The following is a 17,703-nucleotide window of genomic DNA, read 5'->3' on the forward strand; positions in this document are numbered from 1 at the left end:
CGTGTCGATGGGCAATGTTAATTCCTTGTGAAAGTCGCCGTTTGGTTGGTCTCCGTGATCTCACTTCGGTGCTTCTGAAGGCCTCTGATAGAGGCTTTGCGCACAAATAGCGTGAAGCGATCATTTTTTTTAACAAATGTCTAATATGCGGGGTAACGGTAGTTAAATGGACATTTCAGTGCCCTTTGTACGACATCTACACGTTCATGTACACGAAACAGACCTCATGTGATACTTCAGCAGTCAGCTATCTACCGCCGACGAGCTGGGACTGAGGCAGGCGGTGAATCCTCTTCCTCCTCGCTGTCACTTGACAGTTCGTCGAAACCTTGCTGGATCTTGCTCAGTGTACGCTGGAAGCCAGGTCGGTTGCTGCCTGCCATCTTCGACAGCTTCTCTGTGTCACCGAACCGTCCGTACAGCTTGCGCGCCGACAGCAGCATGCTCTCGTCGTCCTCGCTGTCGTCGTCATCAGACGTCGAGAGCACCCCGGTGTCTGGAACCGAGTCTAGCACCGACGAACCAACCGACTGGTAGCGCAGCACCTGCACGTCATTGCTGCCGGTACTGCTCGCACGGTTGCGCTCATCAGGCGGCGGCAACCGCGCGAGTCCCTCAATCACGCCATTATCACCGTTGGTGTTCTGGTGGGTGTTAAAAGACGCAGAGAAATCCAGTTGGAAGTTGTCGAGAGTGGCGTTGCTGTCGCTGCTCTGTCTCGGAGTAGTTGCCGCCATCGGGGCAGAAGTTTTCTCCTTCGCAGAAATTTGCTGCTGCTGCAGTTGTTCCATCGTCCGGAAGCGATCAGGGATGTAGGCTGGGGCATTGCTGGTACTGTAGCTTCGCGGTGGGATTACAACTTCACGGTTTCCGTTTTCCGGACTGGACACGCCATTGGAAGCTGCAAGCTCCATAGCGGGCACTGCAGCAGGAGATGATGCTGATGAGGTTGAAAGACGTCCGATAATTACCGGCGACGCAGCTGGTGGAGTTGCAGGCGGTGTCATCGGGTCTAAGCCCATGCTGCAAATACTGCTCCCGCGTGGGCCACTGCTGGGCAGCGACGAGAAGGACAGTCTGCTGGAAGCGCGCGAACGGCTCTCAGACACGTCGTCACCGCTTGTCTGAACGATTTCTTCCGTCGCATTCTCAGTTACCAACATCATCGACAACGGAATAACGGGCGGTGGAGATGCAGCAGTCTCGTCTTCCTCCAATACGTTTGGCACACTCGCACGAGGAGCCTCGCAATCTCGCTGGGTTTCTTCAAAGACAAGGTCCTCCGCAGTTCCTTCAACGGGAGCAGACACGAGGCTAACCTCGGTAGCAAAGCGGTCGTCCGTGCGTGTTGTGGACACAGCAGCTGGCGAACTCTTGTCGCTTGAAGTCTGTTGAGCATCGAGTATCACAGCGTCCGCGCTAAAGATGTTCCCCGGTTGCTGGCGCTCCTCCGACGCCATATTACCCAGAGCAAAGGTTCCTTCGCGGTTAGTAGTAGGGCGCGAGAGCTTAGCCAAGTCTAGTGCCTTGCCACTGTCACCCTTCGGCGACGTTGGTAGGTGCTCATATGAAGGCGCCACACCGTCGATTCGTCCCAATGCAGCACTTGAACCAGCATCGCTCGTAGAAATGGCAGACATATTATCCTTCAATTGAGATGAGAAGCTCCGGTCGCCATGAAAGCTTGGTGCACCGCCCTCACGACTCGGGCGAATGAACAGCGACTGGTCGTGGAACTGACGCATATCGGCATCCAAATAATTCATATCGCAGCCGGCAGTGTTCAGCAGCTCCGAGTCCCGCTGGGCGAATTGATCGCTGTCACCGTCCGCTTCTGAAAGGCGCTGCTCGTCATCCTCTTTTACCTCGTTTCGATCACCACCACCGTGAAGCGTGTACTTCCTAGCGACGACATCAACTTCGCCATCATCCGAAAGACCTTGTGAGCACTCAGAATCTCGTTGTTCGTCACCAGTAAAGTGCTCTTCTCCGATGGCACCTTGCCTCCCAATCAAATCCTCCATCTTGCCACCATAAGAAGCCGCATGCTCGTGGTCAACAAGCTCGTCCTCAGCTGCATCGACTGCTTTGGGCTGGACAAGGTTCACGCCTTCCTTGTTCTCGACTTCCGCCGACGCGCCATTTACCAAGTGCGAGCCTGCCGTTGAGTTCACAATGGACGGACGTTCAAGCACCTTACGCGTTGCAGTGTGAGCAGACGGAGACGGGGGTGGCAGCGCTGGCGTTTCTGCAAATTCCTGCGCCTTTGTTTCATCCGCCTCGACATCAATCTGCCTACGCGGTGGTGACACGACAGAGGAAGGCCCCAACTTGGCACTTATACGACGCTCTTCCTCGTCATCCGAGGCGCCCATTGACGCCTCCGAGTCTTCATCGTCATGGACATATGCCTCTCTCTTGCCATGTTCCATCGACTTATGACTTGATGCCACATTCGACGGTGGCATAACAGGTCTAATGGGCTCCACTTTATTCTCTTGGAGGAACTCATCGTGGTGCTTGTGTTGTTCAGCAATCGGCGGCACCACTGCAAGATTCGGCGGGTCGTCGTACGTGTCAATGTCGATTGAGCTTGCTGAGGAGTCTGAGCTCGTTGACTCGCGACGCTGTTCAATCTCACGCTCGCGTTGAAGCAAGAGCTCGCGATCGCGACCAGCATCCCGTGGTGCTTTCGAAGGCATTGCGGAAAAACTCATGCTGTTCATATCTATCGGGATGGTCGACGCGGAAATTGAAAGTGCGCTCATGTCGAGTGGAGGTGCTGTATCAGCGTCATCCAAAGTAGATTCGTATGGACCAAAGTCAGGAGGAGTCACCTGGTGATCAGCCAATGTGGCTCCATAGGCACCAAAGTCGCTCGGTGGAGTCTTGTATATCTGAGGTGGCACGTCAAAGTCATGCTTGTCGCGACTCGCCTGCTGCAGTGCGGACATGTAGGCATCAGGCATCCGGTGGTCGATGCTGGATCGAGTCATGTAGTTGCCTTGACGCTGCAGTTGTTCCAGTCGCTCCCGACTGCTCAGCTCTTGGAGTCGACTGAAGTTACTCATATTGCCACTCGTGCCCGCCAGCATATCACTGCTGTTGCTGCGCGGCAGCCCATTAGGGCGGCGGGAGGAGGCGCCGGTAGCAGGACGGTCGAAAATGGACGCAGGGGGTGCTATTGCTGGCGGACCCGGCATCTGTAGCGTGTATCGACCTTCACCTCTAGCAATTGGGTCGTCCAACGACAGACTCTGGCTTGGTCGGAAATCGGAAGGCCGCATACGCTGACTTCCACGGTGGTTATGGGAGCGGCCATAGTCCTGCTGCTGTTGCTGATAGCGCTGTGATCTCTCGTACAGGTCCGAGTCCGGTTCTCCGCGCGCGCGATGGCGAGACGTAGACGGCGGCATGTCAGCTCCAAATCCAGGAATCGGCGACGTGCTGGACATCCGTCGACGCGAAGGCTTCTCACGCCGCATGGACTGCAAGAAAATCTTGGGAGCTTCATCCGCTGCCTCGCGGCGTCCATGGTGTCCCACCCGCGATGTCATATACGACGCACGGCGATCATCATCATGGTAGCCCAAGAAACTCATCGACATGGTCGAGGAATGCGGCGGTTCCACCAACGCCGACGTCGGCTTGGGCGCGTTCGTAATCCCCTGAAAGCAGTGCATACAAATACGCAGTTTGCGTATTTCTTCTCCTCCGTTCGTCGCGGCAAAGTTGCGGTTCTCAATCGGGAACTCCTTACTGCACGCGGCACACACGACTTCACCACACTTGCGACAGTTCATCTTCCTCAGCAACAGCAAAGAGAATGAGTCCTGACACACTGCGCACCTCGCTCGATACTTCCTGGGCACGAGCTCCAGGTCGCTCAAGTAGCGCTGCTCATTGAGTCTCTTGCTACGGAGCATGTTGCGCACCTGAGCCACAAAGAGCACTCTTGCTCTCAGCAGCGCCACAGGCACGGGCGTATGTTCCTTCAAGTTAAGTTGCACTAGGTGAATAACATCCACATGTCCCGGTCGTTCCTCACTCTCCACCACCACAAAACCAGAATGGTACATACTACCTCGCACCAGTCCGAACTCTCTCTTGAGCTCGTCACAGCCTGGCAGTTTGATGGAATGTTGGCCCAGCACCCAACCTTTGCGTCCTCTTGCGTCGATGAACTTGTCCTGACACTCCAGGTAGCAGAAGTCGCGGTGCGGTAGGCCGTGGGGCATCTGCACTACCATCCACTTGGCCGTCACTTGGTGTAGGGGCTTCTCCTTGGTCCTTGGAGCCAGCGTATGTAGAACGACACCGTCGTAGAACCACTCACGGTGGGCGCGTGCGAACTCTTTCATTTGGCGAGTAGAACCCAACGCGAAGAGGGAGGCCACCTCCTTCACGGTGCCTGGGACGCTGGTGACACCGCACATACTGGCGGCGCTCACGGCCGCCCCACCCGTAGTAGATCGCGGACTACCTGCGTACACCTGCACGCCGTTGTTCTTCTCCACGTGTCGCCAGGCGATCGGTCCGCCGGCGCTGCGGGCGCGTTCTACCAGTTCCTGAGCAGCTTCGCACGACTTGCGCACCAGGTAGGCCCGCTCCCTGGCGGAGAGCAAGGGAGGCTCGAAGTAGTTCTCACGTAAGGGCGTCCACACCCTTGAGGCGCTGAGCGACTCGTTGGAGGCCGAGGACGCCGAAAGCCCCGCGGCGCGCGAAGACGAGAGCCCCCCGCGAGCCATGAGGTAGGACTAGAGGTAAGCTCCTGCAGTCGCGACGTCGTTTTCGAGAGTGAGCAATGGCAGAGGATAAGGTACGTGCCTGACTCCTATCCGTCCGGTTGCAAGTGACGCAGAAGGGGTAGAAAAGAAACTAACGTGCCAACGTGGTATAGGGAAAGAGACGAGGCGTCAGAAGATGAGACGCTTTGAGCTGGACACAAGTGAGGTCGGCACATTTTACTGAATCACCGAAAAGGTCGTTTGTATGGATTGAGTTTTGGTCTGAGAGTATTGGCGGTGGGAAGTGTAGGTTGAGAACATGTCATGTTGGCCAATGCATCGAGGTGGCAGCGTGGCGAAAGAGGGTTGCGGTGGTGCCAGCAGTAACTTGCACAGACGAGGGGGATTTGAATCGGGCAGGCTTTGAGAACGGAGCTCCACGCACTGCTTGCCATGCTGCCACTACTGTGTGTGCTGTGCATGGAGCTCCATTGCAAGGGCACGAATCCGCTGGCGGTCCCACTTGCATCCGGATAGCGATGTCGCTTCAATTGGACAGCGTGTCTAACGTCGGAAGTCAGGAGCGCATGGACACCTCCTGTAGTCGCGTCGTCGGACGTCCATTCTGCACGCTACGTGCAGCTCCCTCTTTCCTTGTCGCGCTGCCCGTCCTCTCCACTCTTTCTTTCGAGCTGCTCGCTCGTCATTTCGTGCTCGCGTCGTGCGTGTATTTGAGACCTTGCCCATGCACCCGTGCGTCCGAACGACTGAACGAGCAATTTGCGGTAGACAGCCTTGACTCAACCTCAAAGACGGCCCCTTATCGCACGGTGAGTCTGCCATGACGACGACGCGGTGGTATTATCGGGCGTGATGTTGCAGCGAATATTGAAGCGCAAGTTGTACACTTTAGACGCATTTCACGAGGGGAGGTTGCAGCTGAGGACCGACACTAATAATTGCCCGCGCAACAACGTCAGTACACCATCTCGCGCTACTCTCACCGAGATTGACAAATGTGATCGTCCTGCAACGTGATTAAAGTACTATTTTCAGTGGATTCGGTTCCGAACAAACTTACTTTTCTGCCTAGTGATCGCAAATAACGCCCGCGTTTTCATGACGCCTCCCTGTCGCTTAAACCTGTGCAAGCACCCGTCCTCCCGCATGAGCGCGAAAAAGCGGCCCTGGCCAGCAACGACCGCTGGTGGTGCCGCACCACTGGTACGAACTCGACCGGATTCATCTCCCGATCGCCACCAGGCAACGAGCACGCGGCCGGGGCCCAGGATCGTGTCGAGTCGATTTGCAATGGTGAGCATGTCGACTTCACGAGCGCTGAGAAGATCACCCTCTGCCATTTTTTGGTCTGTCTTGTGGTCGATTGCAGCGGAAGCCTCGTCGAAAAGCACGATGCACGAGCGACGCAATAGCGCGCGTGACCTGCACAGCATCCGCTCGCCAACGCTGAAATTCTCGCCATTCTCCTCCGTGGCCATCAGTAGCTTGAGCTCGCCGTCACAAACAAGCGCATCGAACAAACTTAGCGAAGCGATTCCCACAGTTCTACATCGAGCCACCCGTTATTGCGAAACAACGCCATGGTTAGACTGGATCCGTGGCCCACGATGTCAATCTTTTTGCAGTACAGCTTTCGACAAGCTCGATTCGCAGCAGGAGGGGAGTATGCCGCGCTCGAAACAAATGACTACGCTATCATTGATTTCCGAGGCAATACGCGCAGAGTAACAACAACTGTTACCCGCACACCAGAGAGGGTCACAGTATTCTTTAAACTTTGGGGTGTAAAACATCGTAGTTCATTAATGGGCATATGTGCATGACCATCCGCTCATCCAAAAAGGGACGAGGAGAGGCGGGTCTTAAACTAGCTTGGCTTTCTTGTCTTGGTCGAAAGCTGAACTGGGAGCTCGCAGTGGGTGGCTCGCACATGATATGTGTTCCACATCATTATTGTACCCATTAGTGTAAAACACCATTTCCTCTCGTGTCTCCAGGAAATGAACCTTTCCACAACTTTGGGGTGTAAAACATCGTAGTTCATTAATGGGCATATGTGCATGACCATCCGCTCATCCAAAAAGGGACGAGGGGAGCGGAGCCCCCATTGTAGGTCATGCAGCATATGCCCACTAGTGAAGAGTTGAATCATCCTTGGAGCCGGTGACCATGTTAGCAGCGAGGGAAGTGACGGATTCCGCGCAGAGGTTGGTGTAGGTCTTGAAGGTGTCTGAAACCCACCGGCCGTGAAATTGAATCGTCATGGCATTCACTCCTGCCCGATACATGTGCGTTGCACCCCCTGCACGGAAGGAGTGCGGGCTGAAGTTCCTTGGATCCTCACCATTCAGTACAGCGGCCTTCTTGATCGCGCTCGACAGGTGTGCCGTTGAAATACACGCCGGATGCCCGGTGCGTCCCAGGTACATTGCCACTGGTAAACCGGGAGGGAGGTCTTGTCTTGATCGTAGAAGGAGAAGAGCACCGAAGACAGGGCACAGGAATGCGTGGCCTGAACGATACAGCATTCTAGCTGTTGCATGTCCGCACTGATTGGTCTTGGAACCGCGAAGCCACATGTGTACCGATTGCGCTTCAGTCGCCGATAGTGTCGGTTCCCCCGCCATGTCCAGGACAACCAGGTCCTCAGCTCTAAGCACGAACCACTTGAACGAGTTTCCGCTGATGGAGACAATTTCCGAGCGTCTTAGGAGGAAAAAGAATGCCACACACACGACCCCCCAGATGGCTTGATCGAAGGGATCATCGAACCGGAGAGTATGGAAGCAGGTTTCGAGTAACCGAACGGACACTGGAGCCTTGTGTCGCGGAGGTGTGTCAAGCCGGCATATCCCTTTCAGAAGCATGCGAACGTGTGGGTGTGCAATCGGAAGAACCCTTCCGGCCGCAGCGAAGAAGTGACGGACGCCTTGTAGCGTGTTGAGGATCGATGATCCGCGTAGCGGGCCGCCAGCACCAAATCCATATTGAAACCCGTGCACGATGAATTCAGAGAGTACGTGAATGCGGTCATCGTCGGTGACGCCCGAAAGCCATGGCTGAATTCCCCGACGCGATGTCCACGCCGTCCACTTTGTCATCGCAGCAGAGTACTTGGTGAAGGTGGAGTCGGCAACGGAATGCTCGCGGAGATATTGCGCCAGAGCACTGACAGTCCGTGGACGTCTATCGTCGGTGATACCTGCGTCCAACCACGAGTTAGCTCTTTGAATTTGATGGCGTAAGACGGGTGAGCGGCGATGCGTGAACCGGCGTCTGCGCGGGTGTTGTCGACCCCAGCGATATGGGAAGCCGAGAAACGGAGGTTGAGAGAGCTCTCCCAGTATCCCAGGAGCCTGATAATGTCTTGGGCACGAGTGTTACGTGACGCGAGGCGATTTTGCCACGCCACCGCCGATGTATTGTCGATACGGAAGTGTATGTGGAGGGGGCGACGTCCGTCAGCAGCACACTCGGACCACCGCGGACCCCATTCGTGGGTAGCGAATGCGCAGGAGAGCAATTCCCGGAAATTGATATTAAAACCATTGGCTTCCCCGGTCTTGAAGCGCTCAATAAGCCGGAGCTCATGGGATGAAAACCGGTAAGTCAGCGCAATTTTGGTCTTCGTATCGAGGGCACACAGTCCGTGGTCGCATGCGTCCATCTCGACGACCACGTCGGGCTCCGGGAGACTGTTAAAGTACTCAAGGGCGACGCCATTCAGGAGCGGGGAGTGAAGAATCTGCCACCACCAGAGCAGATCTTGTTTCATGGAGTCGCATACCGAAACATGTCGAAACCTGTGAAGGTTAATCTCCCGAAGCCGTAGGCGCTGGAGAAATGGGCGCGCTGCCCTGATGCATGTTGCGACGTGACGCAAGCCTCCCATGAGAGAGCGATACTGTTTCCGCGAGAGTACACTCGAGTGGTACGCCGATGCTACCAAGTTGCGAGTCTTAACGATCTTGACAGCAGGCATCGCGACCGTTTCAGCAATGGTGTCGAATTGCAGTCCCAGGATCTTTTGACTGGTGTTCCATGCCGTGAATTTGTCCTCATTAACAGCCTCACTGCCCAGTATAGCCGTCATAGCGTAGCGCAGTGAGCATTCCATGTCTTCGCAGTTGGACCCGACATCAGCAGCGACGTTGACGTGGTCATCTACCCAGTGATAGTTGAAGAAACCATTCGGGTTGTGCTGGTTGGCATGCCCGCCGTGAACAAATGCTATTGCTCCACCAATGATTTCATATTCCCCAGGAGAACCCGTCCATCCAAAGGGGCATGCAAGCTCAATGACGAGTGCATTCTCGATCTCAATGCGTCCTGCAAAGTGGTGAACGCTACGGCTGTGAATACTGACGTTTCGAAATGCGGAAGTCACATCGCCTGCCATGGCCTTGGTCTCAGCATCAGGGTGTTCCTTCTTGGTTCGTATTATCTCGGAAGCGACCGCATCACAGTGTCGATAGGAGGCGCTTGGAATAGCGTCCTGGTCTGTGAAATCGTTGATCGAGGCGCCGTCAGGGAACGATAGATCATGAATTGTCCTTCCGGACGTCAGCGGGTCACCACCCGCCTTGTCGACTATCCCGAATGGGCTGACGAACACTTCTGGCCACAGCGAGAGGAGATCCAAGTCTAGTACAAGGCACCTCCATGCGTCTTGCTCCTTGCGGACGTTCTTGCGCAGTATGTTCACCCTCTCAGTTGCCGATCCATGATTGTCCGGTGGATGCGATTGATGCGGCACGTCCTTCTTGAGCTCCACGCGGACGCCTTCCGCTGCGATAGCTTGCAGTTTCTCTAAATGCTGGTAGTCCTTGCACACATGTGCGATCACTGCCGGAACCATTTGCTTGTTTGGACGGTAATCTGTTTCCGTCTGGCAGCGAACAAGTTCCGCTAGAGCCGGTAAAGGCATCTGTGTCCGGCGGACAAATTCGGAAAGCGTGCGTTGCAGTGGCTTGTTGAGTAGGAACTCGGTGCCGCGTGACGATTGCCGGGATGTAGGATACGACGACGTTGGAAGCCGCAGCCCGACCTTCCCCAGAGCCTTGTTCAGTGATAGGCGCCGTAGTGTTTCGAAGCCCGTAACGCGGCGGACTGCGTTTTCGGTCACCCGAGTTGCCCTTGTACAAGTTAATACATCGTGCATTCTGCGCGTTGTGCGTTCAGCGAAGTCTACGCGTGGGTGCATATCTTCTTCCAATGAGTCCGTTTCGACTACGCTAGGCAGTGAAGCCATCCCAGGTGCAGGAGCTGTCCTAGGCTGTACAGCCATTTCGGATGCAGAAGCTGTCCTAGGCTGTATGGCCATCTCAGGTGACTGATGTGTCCTAGGCTGTATGGCCATCACAGGAGCCCAATATAACCTAGGCTGTATGGCCATCTTAGGTGCAGCTGGCTGTATGGCCGTCCGAGTCGCCCTAGGCTGTATGGCCATGATAGGTACGGTTGCATGTGTAACCACTTGACGTTCAACATTCGCTGTGGTCGCAGGCTGACGTGGTAGATGCTGTAGCGTGGTCTCGCTAGTCAAAATTCGTTCGCGGCGGGAGCATGAAATTGAGCTTGAATTTGGCTTCAAATCTGGGTTTTCATAGGGTGGAGTGCGTGTAATCCGCGAAATTTCCCGCGCCGAGCGCGAACGATCAGCCCCCACCCCACACCTCTTGCCTCCCGGCACGCCTTCTGCCCACGCAGCGCCGATACACACACTTGACTCACTGGATAAACATGGGATGCTATAACATGTGTTATCTTCCTTATCCCAGTCTTCGCTCCGAAGTGGCGGAGAGTCGTCACCACCTCGGCTCCATCAGTTCCGTCCGTTGCGCCGCCCTTGCTTCGCTTCCTGGTCCCAGCCTCTGCGCCGCGCGTACGTGTCTTGGGCCCACTCCTTCAAGCGCCGAGGAATGTCCGCGGATGGCCAGCCGTGGACGCGCTTCGGGTGTCCGCACCTGTCGCGGTTACCGCCTGAGCACATAACGCCTCCGAGGAAGCGGAGGCAAGGCTCCTCGCCGCGCCGGTTGCTCGGGATCAGAGCTCGGATCTCGTCCGGCACACTCTTCTCGCGCCGCCCTTGGGTTTCGCGGCTCCGTGGCTGATCTCGCGCTTCGGGGTACCGGCTTGGTGGAGGGGCCGCAGATGCCTGCGAAAGCGTGTTGACCAGCGCCATGGTCCACTCCGACGACTTGTAGTCGATTGCAAGGATGGCCTTGCTGAAGCCACCCCACCAAGCCGGGCTGTCAACTTGAACGTGCCCGAGCGCTGTGCCGAGCCACTTGTTCACGTAGAGGAGGACGAGCTTCACGCGACATGGCTGACCGGCGGGGTCTGCGGACTTGTTCTTCGAGACGAACACGCGGAGCCGCTCCGTGACCAGAAGCATGTGGTCATGCCACATCACCTCGCCCATCCTGGTCAGTCCGTGGATCCCGTCGAGGATGTCGTCGTACGCGCTGCAGCTGGTGGCCGCCGTCGGAAGAGTGGCCGCCGGGTTGAAGTCCGACGCGAAGTTGCAGTTGGACGATCCGGCCTCCAGCGCTTCTTGTTCGTTCTCCTCACGAAAGTGAAGAATCGTCAGCCCTCGTGACCCAAGTCGACCGGAGAAAATCGCCATCAGCACGGCCGGACTTGTCTTGAACCCCACGCACTCCGCCTCACGCAAGCCTAGCACAAACGACATGGGAGACACGGGCTTACCTTCAGTCGGAGTGAGCCCCTTGAACATGCGAGTCGCCGCCAGCACGTGCGCTTGTGGAGGATGGTAGTCGCCCTTGGCCTTCTTCGCTTGTTCAGGAAAACTGGCGCTTGACAGTTGACGGACGCTGTCAGCTGGAAGCTCGCCTTCGTCGTTCGGATCGGTGAGCACGGCCAGCGACTGACGCACGCCAGCAACTTGGCTACGCAGACTTTCCACTTCTTGGCGCAGACGGTGCATCTCATCTTGGACTCCTGCCGATGGTGCGGCTGCAGATGCCACGACGCGCGCTCGACCAGGTGATCGGGCTTCGCTGACGAGTCCGGGCTGGAAGGACGTCATGAAGTTCGTGAGGTCGAACTCCGTCGCCTGTCGTGGAGTCGCCTTGGTCGCCGAGTCAACCCTCTGTGCCGTGCTCGGACGCGCGGTGCTCGCCTCGGCCGTCGGCTCATCAGGTTGCGGCGCGGGGAGGCCGACGCTGCGGACCAGCTTCTTCTTGCCCTTCTGGGCCTTCTCCGCGTCCGTCGGGGCCGCCTTGCGCTTCGCCACTCGCTTGGAGGCTCGGATCGGGGGAGGATCAGTCGTCGTGCGGGCCGGAGTTGCCGTCCACGCAGCGCCATCGGTCGTGACGTCGACGACCTCTACGGTCGTAGTAGCAGCAGCCGCTGTTACGGGCGTCGGGCTCGTCGTGGGAGGCCCAGCCTCGGTCGTGGCGGCGTCGACAGTCTTCCTTGGTGCTTGGTCCGTCATGGTGGTGTCGTGTGGAGATAAACCCCCGTTAAACTAGCTTGGCTTTCTTGTCTTGGTCGAAAGCTGAACTGGGAGCTCGCAGTGGGTGGCTCGCACATGATATGTGTTCCACATCATTATTGTACCCATTAGTGTAAAACACCATTTCCTCTCGTGTCTCCAGGAAATGAACCTTCTTTAAACTTGGAGACTTGTTGACGTGTCACTGCATTTTTGGATGAGTTATGGATCCGAAACCGACCATTTTAAAACACTGAGCACCGGCTGAAGCGTGACATGAATGTTGCTTTTGTTATCCTTCATTTTTTTCTAACCTACTTTGAGAAGTTCTCGGGTTTGGCCTGATTATTGTTGTTATCGAAGTATAAAGTTGACAAATACCAAGATGGCGTGTTAATACGTACCTAAACAATATACCAAGCTGAAGGCGCTATTACCAGCGCACTCGCAAGGGACGGGGTGGCTTGGCCTGATTGTTCGCGACTGAACACCTCTATGCTTGATGCAGTGCATTTTCCAGTAAAACTGCAAAAACTTCGAAACGATCAGCAATTTTTTCATGTTGGTTATGGTCGATGAACTATTGCGTGTTGGCTGCTTCAATGGCATTCTGTTCCTGGAAGCGATCCAGATATCCTCCTTCCGCCATCAAATCAAAGAAGTGGCCAGAGCCCTTTTCAACAAGCGCTGCAGGGCTTGCAAGCTCCTTGACACTACCGCCATCCATGACTAAAATGCGATCAGAGTCCAGGATCGTATCTAGCCGATGCGCGATCGTGAGCACTGTTGACTCCTTGAAGACCTCACGGATCACTCGCTGCAAAGCTTGATCTGTGGCGTGGTCAACCGCGGCGGTGGCCTCGTCAAAAATCACAATGCGCGACTTTCGAAGCAGCGAACACACCATACACAGCATCTGCCGCTCGCCCACACTGAAATTTTCACCATTTTCCTCTACAAGCCCATCAAGCCTGCCATCCTCAGCTTCAATGCGGGGTCCGAGGCCCACTTGACGCAGACAATTCCATAGTTCATCGTCGCTGAACTCGCTGAACGGATCTAAATAGTTGCGCAGGGTGCCCTTGAACAGGACCGGGTTCTGCGGAATGATGGAGAGGTTCTCACGCAATGTCATTAGACCAATGGTACTAATATCCACACCGTCGATCAAGATTGATCCAGACCCGAGCTCATTGATGCGGAAGAGAGCCATCGTCAAACTGGACTTGCCAGCACCAGTCCGACCAACGATACCAAGCTTTTCGCCTCCCTGGACTGAAAAGCTCAGGTCACGCAGTACAAGCTGGCCTTGATCTTTGTATCGGAAGCTCACGTGGTCAAACTCAACTGCGCCAACTGAAGGCCAGGCTTCTGGATGCATCTTCTTTAAAGGATCACATGGAAGTCGCGACGGGGCTTCCTGGATAATGTCCGCGTACTCCTGAAGACGCTCCGGGCTCACCATCATAGGTTCCACCTGAGATAGAGCTTGCACCAACCTCTCGAGGTTTTGCGATACCTTCAGCGCGTACGAGAAAGCGAGGCCAATCACAGCAGCATCGAGTTGGTGCCGAAGCAGCACGAGTGATGCCGTGACAACGAGTACCAGCAGGCTACCAACAAGTTGGATGTGCAGAGAGAACCATTGGGAAACGCATAGCTGTCCGTACCAAATCTTGTTGTTGTCATCCAGCCTGGCACTATTGGTGACTTGGAAGCGATTTACATGACCCTGGCCATAAGCACGAATCACTGCTCCACCATCCACTGCCTCGGATAGGTGATTCAACACAGGTGCTTGTGTTGTCTTGGACAGCCTCTGCAGTTCCCGAGCTGGGCGAATGTAAAACGATCCAATGCGATAGTAGAGGTACGCCACCGGTAGAAGAAGGAATCCCTTCCATCGGATTACAATCGCGGCCGTGGCAGCGCTACATCCAACGGAAAAAATCGTAGACGACATTCGGCTGAATAGTGGTGGTATATTCGCGTCCACGACGGACACGTCGCTGCCGTAGCGTGTCAGAATGCGACCGATCGGATTAGCATCGAAAAAGCGCATCGGTGCATGCATGAGTGCGTTTGTCATAGCGTCGAACATTCGTCGCGCAGCACGTAAGCCGTATATAGCGGTCATAAACATCCGTGCGAAGACCATCAAAGCCGAAGCAAGACCAAGAACTGTGTAGATGGTAAGTCGGTAAGATGTCGACTCTCCACTGTTGATTCCATCACTCGACCACGCGCCCAGCCAGAAGTCACTTGAAATTTGCAATGCTTGCCAGCATGCAGAAGTCATCAAGAAGAGGAAAACGATAGGAAAGCCACCAACGGCGCGATAATATGCGTTGAAGACGTGGCTACCAACGTGACCCTCCACTCGTTCCTCCTCATCTACGAGTTTTCCAAGTTTCTCGAGCTCGGTGGTATGGTCAATGGCAGCTGATGAAAACACTCTCGGCTTTGCTCCTGGACAGGGAGCGCACGGAGAGATCAGGGCCATCTCGTTGTCACACTCACTTGTTTCTTCAGCAAGATCCACGATGTTACCACGGTCGCTTTCATCGTCTGTGCACTCTTCTTTACCGAGGAGGACATCACTCTCATTGTTACCGTGGTCGTTCTCCCCTTCGCCATCGATACAGCTAGATTCGAAGGTGACCGACCCATAAGAATGCGCAGCAAAGGGAGAGACGAGCGCTTCACTTTCGATTGGATTATCCACATGGTGCGTTTCCACCAGGGCTCCCAGATCATCGATAGTCACCGCTCGCGAAATGCGCGGTGACTCAATAATTTCGGGGTTGTGCGTCACAAGTATGACAGTCTTGTTCCTGAGGAGTCCCAGCATGCACTTCTGGAAAATCTCGTTCTGCACAATTGCGTCCACAGCCGATAAAGGGGAGTCAAGAAGATACACGCTTGCATCGCTGTAACAAGCACGCGCCAAAGCAATGCGCGCCTTCTGACCTCCTGACAAATTGATACCGCGCTCGCCAATTTCAGTAGCGTCTCCCGCTGGCAGCGTCTGAAGATCCGCCATCAGTGCGCAAGCCTCCAGCACCTTCTCGTACTTCTTGCGATCGTAGAGAAGTCCAAACAAAATGTTTTCTCGGACTGTCATATTCTGAATCCACGGCTGCTGTGAACAGTACGCCACGCTACCACCCACAAACACCGTTCCGCTGTGTTTTACCATTTCACCGAGGAGTGCAGAGCACAGCGAGGACTTGCCACATCCTACCGGGCCGTGCAATACCAAAAAGTCTCCATCCCTCACTTCGAGATTCACATTCCTCAGAAGCGTTGTCTCGTGATCCCAGCCAAATTCGCCATCTTTTACTGCAACAATCACCTTCTTGATGACGTATTTTTCGCTCAACGGATGGTCAGCCGTCATGACATTGTCGTCCTCCAATTCAGGCATCTCGAGGAATGCTGCAATTCTCTCCAACGCTACTTTCGACTGGACGAGCATTGGCAAAATGTTGGTGATCATACGAAGTGGTCCTTGAATTAGCTGGAAGAGCGCGATACTAGTGAAGACAATCGAAGGAGTCAGACTCCGATGCATCACACCAGTGTACACTCCGAACGACGCAACGCTGATGAACACCGGCATTCCCCACAGCATAACGACACTCAGACACGCAAGAAGTCGTCGCTTGAACAAAACCTTCATCTCAGTCGCGCGTGCCTGCTTAATCTGGCCAAGTAGCCGATCCTCCCATGCGTTGAATTTGACAATCTCCACCGCCTTGAACACCTCCGTCACCTTCTTCATCCTCACGTCTTTGCTCCGTCGGTACACTCGCTGGACCGAAAACATGCAGCGCGAGATGAGATGATTGATGCCCAGCATCACGACGATCACGCTCACACCTGCCAAAGCCGCAACACCCAGCACATCGTACAGCATGTAGCTCACAATAGCAATCTGCAGCGGGATGAGCCACAGCTGATGAATCAAGAACGCCGTGTCCAGAATGGCGTCGCTGTCGGACGTGTACATGTTGGTAATAGCTCCTGTGGATTTGTCCCGCCGAGCTTCGGCGTTCAACCTCAACGTTTTCCTGAACATGAGCGTCTTGACGGACGCCACGAGCTTAATAGCGATGACTTCCGAGTAAAACCTTCCGTAGTTATCCGTGAGAGCTTGCAACACTTTAGCAGCAAAGAGGGCGACTACCCAGAGACAGATGCTTTGCAACGCTGGAGTCTCGTCTTCTGGGTCTTCTTCCGCAAGTGCTGAGAGACTGGAAACCACTTGGCGGAGCACTACGGGGCCCAGCAAGTTGCAGAGCATGGACACGAGGAACGCGGCGCCTGTGAGGACGATGCGGCGTCCAAAGCACACGGCTGCGGCCTTGTACATGGATTGGGAGGCCTCGAAGACGCTGGAGAAGTGATAGGACGCCGTGTTGGCCTGCAACTCCCAGCGAAGCGGCCACACGTCGTCGGCGTCGAGCTGCTTGCGCTGCCCCAAGGCCATGAGTGGCTTCACCCAGTCCAAAAGCAGCCGCGACAAGCAGCCGGCGGCATCCTGAGGGTGCGGACTGGCCCCGCGCTTGGAGATGGAGTGGTCGAAGGTGTCGTAGGACTTGAGGGGAAGCAGCTCCGACGCTGCCATCGTGAGACTCGACTTGAGCCCTACGCGGTCAATTGCGGAATGAAGAGAAAAGTGAAGTGAGCGGATTCGTGATAAGAGGCAGGAGTGATGGTCATACACCAACAAGTGACGCCTTTGACCTCAAAGTGAAGAACAGGTGATCGGAACCAAGTGGGGCTGTGGACTGGTACTTGGGTAAGATTGAAATGTGTACTGGCGGTGCGGAGGTGGTGGTGGTCTCAGTCTCAGTTGGTCCAGCTTTCACCCGAGACTTTGGTGCTTGGTGATGAGTGTATGTGTCATCAAGCGAACACTTTGATTACAGCCCGGTCTGTCTCCGATAAGAGGGACGCTGTGTGAATTGAATGGCGGTGAGTCTTTCGCAGTGTTCATCACGATGCTCGCTGCGGTGCTGATCGCGTGACTCGCGACTATCTATAACTGGCGGAAGCCACGCGTACCAACCGACATTCCGCGTGCAAGGGTATCCACAGGTAAGCTTTGCAGTGCAAGGAGATCCTGTGCTGACAGCACAGTGCAACACATGACGTGCATACTGCTCAACACCATTACGAAATTTAACTTGCTGCATCCTTCTTTGACGCTTCCAGAAAAAGGTAAACTTGGCTGATGGCCTGATGGCGCTGGACCCCGTAGTTTGATCTCGCAGTGATTCATAGAGAAAGCAACCTTCAGCTATGTCTTGTCCATAGGGCAACGCTGGCGGCACATTCATGCATCGGCATGCATTCTATGGTGCTGTTGGCTAAAATTACAACCCGAAAACACAAATCCCATTCGCGAGTTGACTTCCGCGTACGAGTTGTACTGTAGTCGATACCCAAATATGTGATGGTGGTTAGCAGTCCCATGAGCAGCGAGATTCC

At 55.1% G+C, this 17,703-nt stretch overlaps 2 protein-coding genes across 2 annotated transcripts; both read right to left on the reverse strand.

Moving 5' to 3' along the window:
- Positions 1–251: 251 nt before the first annotated feature.
- Positions 252–4,748, reverse strand: KRP23_11070 (uncharacterized protein; the record flags this gene model as incomplete). Its single annotated transcript, XM_067881586.1, has 1 exon — positions 252–4,748. The coding sequence occupies one exon, from the start codon at positions 4,746–4,748 to the stop codon at positions 252–254; it is 4,497 nt and encodes a 1,498-aa protein (XP_067740881.1).
- An 8,039-nt stretch (positions 4,749–12,787) lies between these two features.
- KRP23_11071 (ABC transporter C family member 9) lies at positions 12,788–16,837 on the reverse strand (the record flags this gene model as incomplete). The annotated part of the gene is made up of 3 exons (XM_067881587.1): positions 12,788–12,920; positions 13,878–15,079; positions 15,452–16,837. 3 exons carry the CDS (start codon positions 16,835–16,837, stop codon positions 12,788–12,790), a joined length of 2,721 nt encoding a protein of 906 aa, XP_067740882.1.
- Between the last annotated feature and the right edge of the window lie 866 nt (positions 16,838–17,703).

This window comes from Phytophthora ramorum, assembly GCF_020800215.1.
Source record: "Phytophthora ramorum isolate Pr-102 chromosome Unknown Phyram_PR-102_s0011, whole genome shotgun sequence".
NCBI lineage: Eukaryota > Oomycota > Peronosporomycetes > Peronosporales > Peronosporaceae > Phytophthora > Phytophthora ramorum.